The sequence below is a fragment of the Pezoporus wallicus genome, unplaced genomic scaffold, assembly GCF_028554395.1.
Source record: "Pezoporus wallicus isolate ANWC-B61680 ecotype Strahan unplaced genomic scaffold, APGP_CSIRO_Pwel_v1 contig_8512, whole genome shotgun sequence".
Classification (NCBI taxonomy): Eukaryota; Metazoa; Chordata; class Aves; order Psittaciformes; family Psittacidae; genus Pezoporus; species Pezoporus wallicus.
In genome coordinates this window covers 783,167-793,670 of record NW_026635168.1, presented here as the reverse complement: position 1 = coordinate 793,670, position 10,504 = coordinate 783,167, and the positions used below count along the sequence as shown (strand labels likewise).

The 10,504-nt window shown below is 39.1% G+C and overlaps 1 protein-coding gene across 9 annotated transcripts in view; it reads right to left on the bottom strand.

Moving 5' to 3' along the window:
• Nucleotides 1-979: 979 nt before the first annotated feature.
• The window catches only part of CTBP1 (C-terminal binding protein 1), a 244,019-nt gene continuing 234,494 nt past the window's right edge, over nt 980-10,504 (bottom strand). For 8 of the 9 annotated variants that reach the window (XM_057409853.1, XM_057409902.1, XM_057409885.1 and 5 more), the window contains 2 exons: nt 7,965-8,082; nt 980-2,454 (listed from right to left, as the gene is read on the bottom strand). In XM_057409853.1, the coding sequence (XP_057265836.1) occupies nt 2,268-2,454; nt 7,965-8,082 (305 nt within the window). In that variant the 3' untranslated portion in view covers nt 980-2,267. The remainder of the gene's footprint in view (nt 2,455-7,964; nt 8,083-10,504) is intronic. The other variant, XM_057409845.1, reaches the window with a different exon arrangement.

Below are 10,504 nucleotides of genomic sequence, written 5' to 3'. Positions count from 1 at the left end.
CAAAAATATGCAGTTGAAGGACAGCAACCTTTCGAATTGAGCCCGAGATGTGCATACATAAATAATAAATACTGGTGCCTTCAGTTCTAGTTCATCAATTTATTGATTCACTGGAAGCAAAGCTTACTTACATAAGCCATGTCCAACTGATGCAAGAGAAGGAAAAAAACAAACCCTCTTGGTTGCAAATGAGACTGACAGTGATTACTTGCAGCCAGATGTTACATGTTTGGTTTCATACGTTGAAGAAGCATCTTCAGCCTGACAAAGCAGCATCTTACAACATGAATTACCAACGATACACAAAATCCTACTTCAGCTGCAGCAGACCACATTTGGCATTTTGCAAGTTTTTGGCTACAAAGCTGTTGGAAGAGTCTTTGCTGGGATAACTTGCAGCTTTAGGGCCGTTTTCTGGTTTCTTTCATGGAAGGAACAGGAATGGGTTTACCAACAATAAAAATGTAATGGACGACATTTGGGGCTTTAAATGTTCCAGGCAAAAACCTTCCACTCCTCCATGGAGACAAACCCCCACTTTATACAGTGCTCCTTGGGTACAGTCCCACAAGCTTCAGCCTGTCATGATTTGCCGCCTTCTCATATTTTCCTAGCAGACACAGAGGCTGCTCTGTAGACTTGTGGGAATGCAGGACAGGAAGTTTTCATAGATCCCATAAAAACAGCTCACTAACCTTAATACTAGTTCAGACTAATAATGAACAAGAGACCACTGAGGAGGTTTATGTCCAGGTTCACTTTCTCCCATCCTGGATTTCCTTTCTGCAGCAGCTAAGCTTTTGTCTCGCTTTTCTAAGCTGTGTAGGGATGAAGGAGCACAGGAACCAGCATCCAGCTAACATCTAACTTCTGCCTGTGCTCAAAGAAACAAACTCCTTCAAATATAGCAAACACGATTACGTCCTGCTGCACGCTTCCATCATCACCAAAGCAAATAAAACAATGGACACTTCTCATGTTGGACTTCGGCAAAAGACATTTATTATTATTATTATTATCGTTGTGTTGCTGTTGTACCTCCTCTGCTCTGCCCACAGTGGTGGCATAAACGCTGTTACCATATTGCAGCTGATGATGCCGGTGTAACAAATCAAAATCCATCTTAATTTCAAACTCCATTAGAAACACAGGAAAAAAGATCAACATTTACGAAATGTAAAGGGAAAAATGGTATGGAAAGAATTATTTTTTTTGCTTTTATTTTTTTCAAGCTTCCAAGACAGTTATTACAAACAACAGAGAGCAAAGTAAAGCTAGAAATGAAATACTTGACAGCATCGGTTTAAAAATTACAGCTAAGAAACCTAATAAAAGTTGAATAAAACAGTTACTAGAAATAAAAATTTTTACACATATGATATTTGTCTGGGTTTTTTATTTCTTTAAAATAATTCATACAAATGGTTACAGTCACAAACATGATTTTAACCAAAAAATATTGCTAGCCTACCACATTACCAGGAAGGAATCAATGTAGGCAATGAAATGCTGCTACTTTTCAGTAGTCTAGTGCCTTTTTCGCATCCCACCAATAATATATACCTTAACTGGTGACAAAAAGCACAATGCTCGTTTATACAAAACCTTTTGTTTTCCTCAAAATCTCTTTTGCAAGGTTTTCTTCATTTGGAAATAAGGGAATTCATGCCAAAATGAGGAGAAAACTGTTTTCTTTTTGTTTACTAAATCATCCTAAAAAATAAGACAAGCAGGTAGAAAAAACAATGCACTGTGTGGCGTAGAAAGAAAAATGGGAAAAATTCATTGTCCTGAGAAGTTTGCCGACTGCCTCATTTTGGGGCATGTTTGAAAATATAAAAGAAAGGATTTTTAATCTCAAAATTGGTTTGCTGAATGCCTCCCTTATGTTTTTCCTTGTTGACAGCTAAGCAAACAAACCCTTTTTAATGTTCTAAAAACTGTACACAGACAAGTACATTCATGGTATAATTAACTACTAACTTCTCTTGCTTAACAAAGAACCCATAGGACACAGAAACAGTGAATCAGTCCACTGGACAGGGACAAACTACAATTTATACGGAGGAAAAAATGTTTCCAAATCTTCTTTTTTGTCTCCCACCTTTTCCTTTTATACTGTATATTGGACCAGTTTCTAAACCAATAATCGTCTCCTCCTGTAAGTTCATGGTTTTGCCTTTAATCAAAATCCAGGGTTTTGTTTTTGTTTGTTTTCCACACGCTGAAGTTGAAACCTCTGATGTTGGGAATGCTGTTTTCGTAGGCTACAATTGGTCGCTTGGGTGGTCTCTATCAGCTTCTGGTTTGACAGTTTGGCCGGGGGAAGGAGCATGGGGCGGGTGGGCTACAGCAGGGAGGCCGTGTGATAAAGACATAGGGTTGGGGACTATTCCTTCTACTGCTGCAGGTATGCCAGTTGAAGCCACGCTTACAACACCTGGGGGATACCTGCTGAAAGAAGAAGATGAGAACATACATGAAACCCAAGAGATAACTGACTGGAAAGCCCACCTTGCCTCCTTCTAGAGCTATAGAGATGCTTCTTTTGTTTTCAGACCAGTGAGAAAGATAGCTGGTTAAGCTCCAGATGAGACAGCATACACAGATGCTGATGAGTAAAGCGAAAGATGCTATATCTTACCCGAACGAGAAATAAAGGTTTCCTAGAGTCTATCTTTAGACTTCAAACTTAACAGCACGAGTGACAACATAACAAAAGAAACAACCTGGAAGTACGGCTCCACTCAAAACATATCGCAACAGGAAATAATTCAGGCTGGGTAAATGCAATACCTATCTGTTCTCCATAACTCCTCTTCAAGTTGACCTGCAGGTCCATTCTCTTGTAGAATTATACAATTCCATTGCTGTGGTTTGAAAATCTTATTTCTTTAAACCAATCTTGCAGCCGTAGCACTCTGATGGCTCCCCAAAAGAGCAATGATACCCACACAATTAAAGCCTACTGCATCCGAGTAACAAAAGTTACTCAGCATCAGACTTGCCACTGTACTTGTCTGAAAGAGAATCAGTTCTAGTTATACAAAGGACAAGTGCTTTAAGTAGACTGCAAGTAAGAGAGAGATGCCAACACAAAAACTACGGATGGTTTTAAAGATTTCTTACTTATATCTGGAAGAACACTGAGGCCTTAGTAATGAATTCAAGAATAAAACCCACCCTCTGATTCAACTCGATTTTATGATGGCTCTGATATTACTAGGCTAAAATAAACTTTGCAAATCTACTGTTTCAATCCTGAAGTTCAAATGTAATTGATGAACTCTGGTATTTAACACTGATGTTTATAACAACAACTACCCATGAACACTTTTAATAAGAATATGTTTTCTCTTCAGTTACGTACTTCAATACCTGTTTGCGAGTTACCTCATGCTGGCCACTCAATACTGGCCCTTTGCCTCCCCTTCCCTATCATAAAGCCACACACTCATCTCTTGTTCTCTCCTGCTATATTGTGCTCATCCAAGCATCCTAATGAGTGTTATCCATTTAAAAGCCTAAATACACAAACCTACCACTTACTCAACTGTGGCATCTGCTACCCTAGGATTTACAGAGGACTAAATGGGAGCTTTTTTAAACACCACATTACTCTGCTGTGGATTTTCACCTCATCAGAGTTGAACACTGAATGCGCCAGGGAATTTCACTCCATTTCAGCAGCATCTTTTCTAAAGTAATGGATGTTTGTGCTGCTCATCCCAAGTTCCCTCCAACTGACAGAAAAACAGAACTTACGCAAAACTCAGAGGAGAAAGAAAGCGAGATGAAAGCGCATTTACTTGCTCTTTTTTGTTTCCACCACAGAAACATCATGGCTATCCACCACTGCACAGGGATGAAGAAGACATCAGACACTAGCCTGGACAACCTGGGAGAGACTCCTACAGATCATAACACTCACTGTATCCTGGGATGGATAACCAGTATGTGATATCACCACCTGTAGGCCAGATAACTTTGTTTCCAAGTGTATACAAGTTCACAGGGCTTCCTATGCTAATTCCTCCTCCAGAGAGGTTCCTCAGAATTAATTTGCGGTTGCTAATGGAATTAGTTGCTTGTTTCAGTATCTCAATTTGAATCTTATTAATCAAATTTGCCTCAATTCCTAGGAAAACTTTCAGACTGGGTATTATTTATCCATATTTAAGTTTGAAACAGCTTATCTGTAAGTCCAGGTACTCTGCAAAAAAAAGCAACACAACATGGAAAAAACCTCCATGTAAAAGCCCAACACAGCAACTGTTTCCAATACAGAATCTCTGCTTTCTAACAACATACTCCTGAGCATCAGCACACTGGAGCTCGGAGGAATCAAGGAGAGAGCAAGTTTTGCAACTGCCTTTTCTTCAGAAAGAAGTCGGAACCTTCCCTCATGAAAATGGACAGTGCTGAATCAGGAGCATTAACAGTTACCTTGTAAGCACATTAACCAGTTCAAATTACGCATCTGTAATTCTCCTTTGACTCCAAATATTCCTTCTGTATATAAAACTATTCCCCTTGCACACCAAGTTATAATAATTTTGATTCTATTTGCCAGCATCTCTCTTCAGACACAGGCTTCCTACAGACCTTCAGTAACACTGAAAAGCCCTACAATCATTTTCCTTGTCCTAAAGCTACACAGTGGCAGCAGCCAAATTACAGATAACATACCCCCTGCAGACACTGTATTTTGCTTGACAACTCTTAATCCTATTTGCCATTCTCATTTCATAATTTTTGTCCCTTTTTAATTTAATCATCAGTTTTGTTTAAATCCTATCTCTGAAAGGAAGAAGTATAAACTCAGCAGCCTCTACACGTGGGCATTTCTATCCTACAGAGCCTTTCTTTAAGCTGCTATTTATTGCTTTTCTACTCTTAACCAGCAAATAGATTCCCTCCAGCACTTCATAAAGTTGCTTCCAATCTTCCTCCTCTGGCAGCAGCAAGTTGAAATGTTTCCCAGGTAAAATATCCACTGCATTAAATTTTTGTGAAAGCAGAAGTGAGAGATCAGTTTCACCTCCTCCACTACTATTTCACACTTTGCCTTCCCCCACATATTCTTCTTAATGGTTTATAGGAAGAAAAATGCAGTAGCCCTCTTAATTACACCTAAAAGGTAACTAGTTTCTATGTTAATCTCCTGTATTTGTTTAAACTACAGAAGCACCATGAACTACATTAAGCTCTATGCAAGAAACTGAGTCTGTCCCAAACCAGCTTGAAGTGCGTGCTGTATCTTACGTTACAGACTGAAAATCATCAGTGAAACACACTACATGAAATAACTCCCAAATTACCAACATCTGACTATTCTCATCCAAGCACCTCTTCAGTACCTAATATTCTCATCTTCTACCTGTTAGAAGGCAGAAAGATACGTCAACGTGTCTATAAACTGCACAATCACTGTTTGCTGGCTGTCAAATTTCACTTTGCCTGTAACCTGCATGCTCTGTGACGCAGGAAATAGCATGGGGTTATTTACCAGGCAGCTCAGTAACAAATACACAGTAAGAACACAAAGCCAGGGTGTATTACGCTGCTTCACTGAGACTACTACAAATAGCTCCTTCTCAGGAATATCATTAATGTTTACTCATGGGACAGGTCCCATTCGCCTGACCTTTTGTGTTGATAGGGTGTCTTGCATTTCACACAGTAAATGCTTTTGTTTTCCACAGAATACAATGATATTCAGATGATCCAGATTATATTCTGCTGATGAATGCTCCATGTTCTTCGCTTGTGATAATACTTGATAATTTAAGTGTTCTGTCCTACATCAAAATACAAGTGAATGATACACCTAGAATAAAATACCCTCATCAGTTTAAGTTCACCGAAAGAGCTATTTGCATTTTTTACCATATAAATTATTATCCCAGGTCTTATCTTCTAATGCAATTACATGACTATGATACAGTTATTACCACATCTGAAACACCATACTGCCTGTGAGAGACTCCAGAGCTCAGTAAGATGAACATAATCTGAGACTGCAAACAAGGGATAAAAAAATATGTTTTGAACCATCAACTCAAATTCCGTACTTAATCCAGGCAGGAATTAACCATCAGCAATTGCTACAGAAGCCAGTTTCTTCATAGCCTAAGCTTCAAGTTCTGCATATTTTATACTACATGAAAAAATAAATGCCTTCACCCATACTTAAACACTATTCTATCACCCCTCCAAAAACCAGCTTTTATTATTTGTTGTATGACTACTCTGTACAAATGCCAAAAAAAATAGTTTTACTTTGCATTTAAAACAACTATGAAGTCAGAATTTATGATTTTCTCTATTGAAAAAACTGACCGAAACAATGCCTAAAAAAAAGGCGTTCCACTCTACGTTTATCCTGCTTAAATTAAATACATATGGTCTTTACCATGCAAATCATTAACCATTCCCAAGTTAAAATCAATTTCTAGCTGTGAAGCTTGCTTCTGCTGGACTTATACCCCCCCCCCCCCCCCCCCCCCCCCCAAATGAGAACAAACAACTGCCTTTTATTTGGGCATGCAGCCCTGCCAACAACTGCCACGACAGGGTTGGAGTTACTACCCCCAGTTCAGCAATACCTGCCTTTAAATCTCAACTGCATTCAGCTATACCTATGTACTCCAAACTAAAGTCAACAAAGCCACACGCTGTGTGGAGAAGAACACATGTGCCTGTAGCTTTCATTTAAGTAAGTAAGAACATCCTTCTTCAGGTATTTAGGGCTACTGGCACTTTTTCCAGAAGTAAACATCCTGCCGTGATGTGAAATACACACATGTTGGCCAAATCAGTTATTCCTTCCCTTTGGTGCACTTCTGGCTACTCATAAGGAGATTATGGCAGGGGGTGATGATGCTCCCCCCCATCATCTCTCCATCGCTTTCAGATGAGACTGTCAGACAGATGAGACTGGGACACAAGAGCTTTGCTTCACTTCTCAGCAGTGCACTGCTGGGTTCCCAAACGGGGTAACACAAAACCCCCCTCCTGTATCTACTGAAGGTATGCAGTAGCTCTCCTAAAGAAGGACAAAGAGAGATGTATGAAGAAGGACAGTGGAGAGATTAGGACAAAGAGGCATAAAAAAAATCATCAAAGGACTGCACTGTCCCTTCCCTCAGGGCACTGAAGGAAGCAGCTGTTTGTAGCTTTTTCAGCTACTTTCATCCTACTTATGAGTAAATACCATAGTGAAAGATAAAAATTGCAGACATTTTTCATAAATAAAAACTGCATGAAGCTGGCTACTAGGAAAAATCTGCTGCTGGAACAGCTGCTAGGGATAAAAGGTCAGGAAAGACTCAAGCAAACAAAGTAACTAAGGACCACACATATTAGATGTAAAATATTGCCCTTTTCTATTAATTATTAAGAGCTGCTTTCACAGTTGATTGAGAATACACAGATCAAGCCCCTGAAATGCTTTTGCTTAAAAATTAAACATGTAACTTAGAAAGCACTGTTTTAAGCATCTTTTCATAATCAGCACAGGCTAATGCACTTTATTCACTAATGAGTTAGCTGTTCTCTCTTGTGTCTGGAGCCAACAAAACCACGTAACAATAGTTTATTATTGAAAGCCTTTTTGTAACCTCCTGCTGCATCACTACCTTCAGCAAAAGGAACATAAACTTCCACTGCACTCACTGGAAATGACCGGAACAGTTTTAAGTGAATATACAAAAAACTGTGTATTTTTCAGCTATTACTAACCACACAAAATAAAGATGAGAAAAGGAAACGTAGTTGTGCACTGCCTGACTTCAACCAGCAAAATGAGATCAATTCTCCTGAATGCAACAGTTACGAAAACAATATAGCTGGAGCCTAATCCAAAACCATTTCCTTTATTAACAGGAAGGTCTTTTATTTATTCTTCAAAACCTACCTCTGAATTAAGGAGGTTCTTTCTTTTACACCTGCAGCCTGCTTACCTGTATGCAGCACCATTAAGCTCTGGATGAACAACTCCGGGATCCATGCTGGCCCAATGTGTAGCTGCAGTCAAGTGATCTTTGTTAACACAGTTTTTCAGACTGTCGGGAATACGACCTAGGATGAAGCGAGGGAGAGGAAATAAAAAAACATAAAATTGTATGCCTTATGCTCTGAATGTGTCTATGTTAAAATATTCATAAGTATTTACATATTTAAATCAACACATAAAATTGCACTAAGAGTTTATTTTTGATCCTCACTGGTCCCCTTTGTCTGGGACTTAGTTAATAATGGTTAAAATGCTCTGTGTGATTTTTATTTCTCCTTTTCTTTTTGTATACAGGGTCTCAGTAAAACCATAATCAAAGATTCATGTTTTCAAAGATAAAACTTGAATATAGAGCATGACAGCCATTAAAATTTAGTAATGTACCTTCCTGCTCTGTCTTTAACTTCACTTTACTCCTTTTCACTCAGTATGTAACAGTGATAAGAAACACTTACTGAGGCACTGAACAAGCTGCCCAAAGACATGGTAAATGCCCCCTCTCTGCCAGTGTTCAAGGCCAGGTTGGACAGAGCCTTGGGTGACATGGTCTAGGGCAACGTGTGCCTGCCCACGGCAGGGGGTTGGGACTGGATGAAGTTAAGGTCCTTTCCAACCCTAACGATTCTATGATTCTGAGATTCTATGATTGAAGAATGCAGGATACTGAATGGAATTTTGCCTTAAACCTAATATGACTGACTTTTTTCCTGTACTCCCTGATATTTCCCTTCTTCATGTCAGTTGCTCTTCACATTTATTTACTACAGTGTTTTAATCCTCAACCATCTATTTCATTCCAGCAAAAAACCGAAACTATGCTAGACAATTCTCTGTTTCTTCAACACTTCTGCTTAACCTCTGAAGTATAAATGAAGTGTTAAGACACCGGAAAATCTGTCGTCCTGATTCAGCACATACTGAACAAGCCTTTGTAGAGCTATCCCCAGCCCTGAAAAACCTGAGTAGATATGACACACATTTTCTTCACGGCAACAGGAGTATTTCCACCTATTTCAATGGGAGATGAACAGAGGGTTGTGTTTCTTCTGACATCTGTTTTAAAGTGCCTTTTAAAGTTTAATCTCACTGCACAGATGTAGAAATAAGCTCCACCTCTGCTTCTGTTGGCAACAGTACTCCAGAAATGCTTTCAAAAACTAACCATGCCCCATCCTTAAGGAATTCAGGCTTTTTGTCTTCAACTTCTTACTGGAAATTTGATGGAGAACTTTGCTACTCTTTGCCTGCTCTTTCTATCCATCAGCCTGGCCATAATGGGGCTCTAAAAAAGCCTCTTCACAAAATTGCTTTTTGTCTAGTGGATACCATCAAATACTTGTTACTCCATGACTTATGCTTATGCCCTGAAGCTTCCCACTTCTATGCACAGGCTTCTTAGCTCAGTATCAGGCAAGATGAGGTACATGCTTCATTATAGGTGAATTCCTACCGTTATCCTGATTAGAAATCTTCTTCTAAATGTAGCTGCAATACACATCCAGCTAAACTTCTGCCAAAATCATCCATGAATTTAAATACTACCTTTCTTTTGCTGCTGTTTACCCAAGTATTTTTAAACTCCATTCACATCTTCCACCGTGCCCCTCCTATTCTTCATTTTGCTTACTTCTGTAGGCACGTCCTCGCCATGCTTGTTTTCCCATTTCTTCCATTACTGTTTTCAGTGGTTCTCCTTATTTAATACTTTGAATGTTTTCATGTTCAAAAATGTATTTAAAGATATTCAATCTCTGCTTATTATTTTTATTTTATACATCAGAATATAACTGACTTTTTGGTAACAGCAGAATATCGTAATATAACACTTAATATCTGTATCATCAGATGATAGCCATAGCCTGCTTTCCTTCACTATACACCTTTTTTCAATTAGTTTCTCCCTCTACGCTCTCTCTCTTCTGTCCTCCCTATGGTTTTCACATGTCCAGCTTCATCCCATACTTCCTGTATCTTTCCTACATTTGTTTCACCGTAATTCAATGTAATTCTCGCCTCCCTAATGCTGGTCTCAGTTTGATCTTATTACAAACCATGTGCAAACACTGAAGTGCTGACAGCTTCAATACAAATCAGTGATATAGATTGCTGATAGCACAATCACACGCTTAAGGAAAATACGACTGCCTTCCTAGGCACATATGTTTGGGCTATTGCGCAGTACTTCACATAAAACTAGCTCCATATAGCTGACTCTTATTCAGTTTTCAGATTGTAGCCTATTAATGCTTGTTTGCACATCAATCATCACCCAAGTATGTATCGTTTGCTGGTCTGTGCAATCTTTCCCAGAGCTAATGGGGCACTGGTGATAGTTACACAACAATTTAATAAATGCATGACTAGAGCACTTCTGAAGTATAAGCGCAAGGACCAGCTCAAGCAAAGGGATGGTTGGGCTCTTTAGGTTACCTCTAAACCAGAGACAAATAGTCCTGTAAAGGGCTATTCAGATCTGGAGCTTAAGAG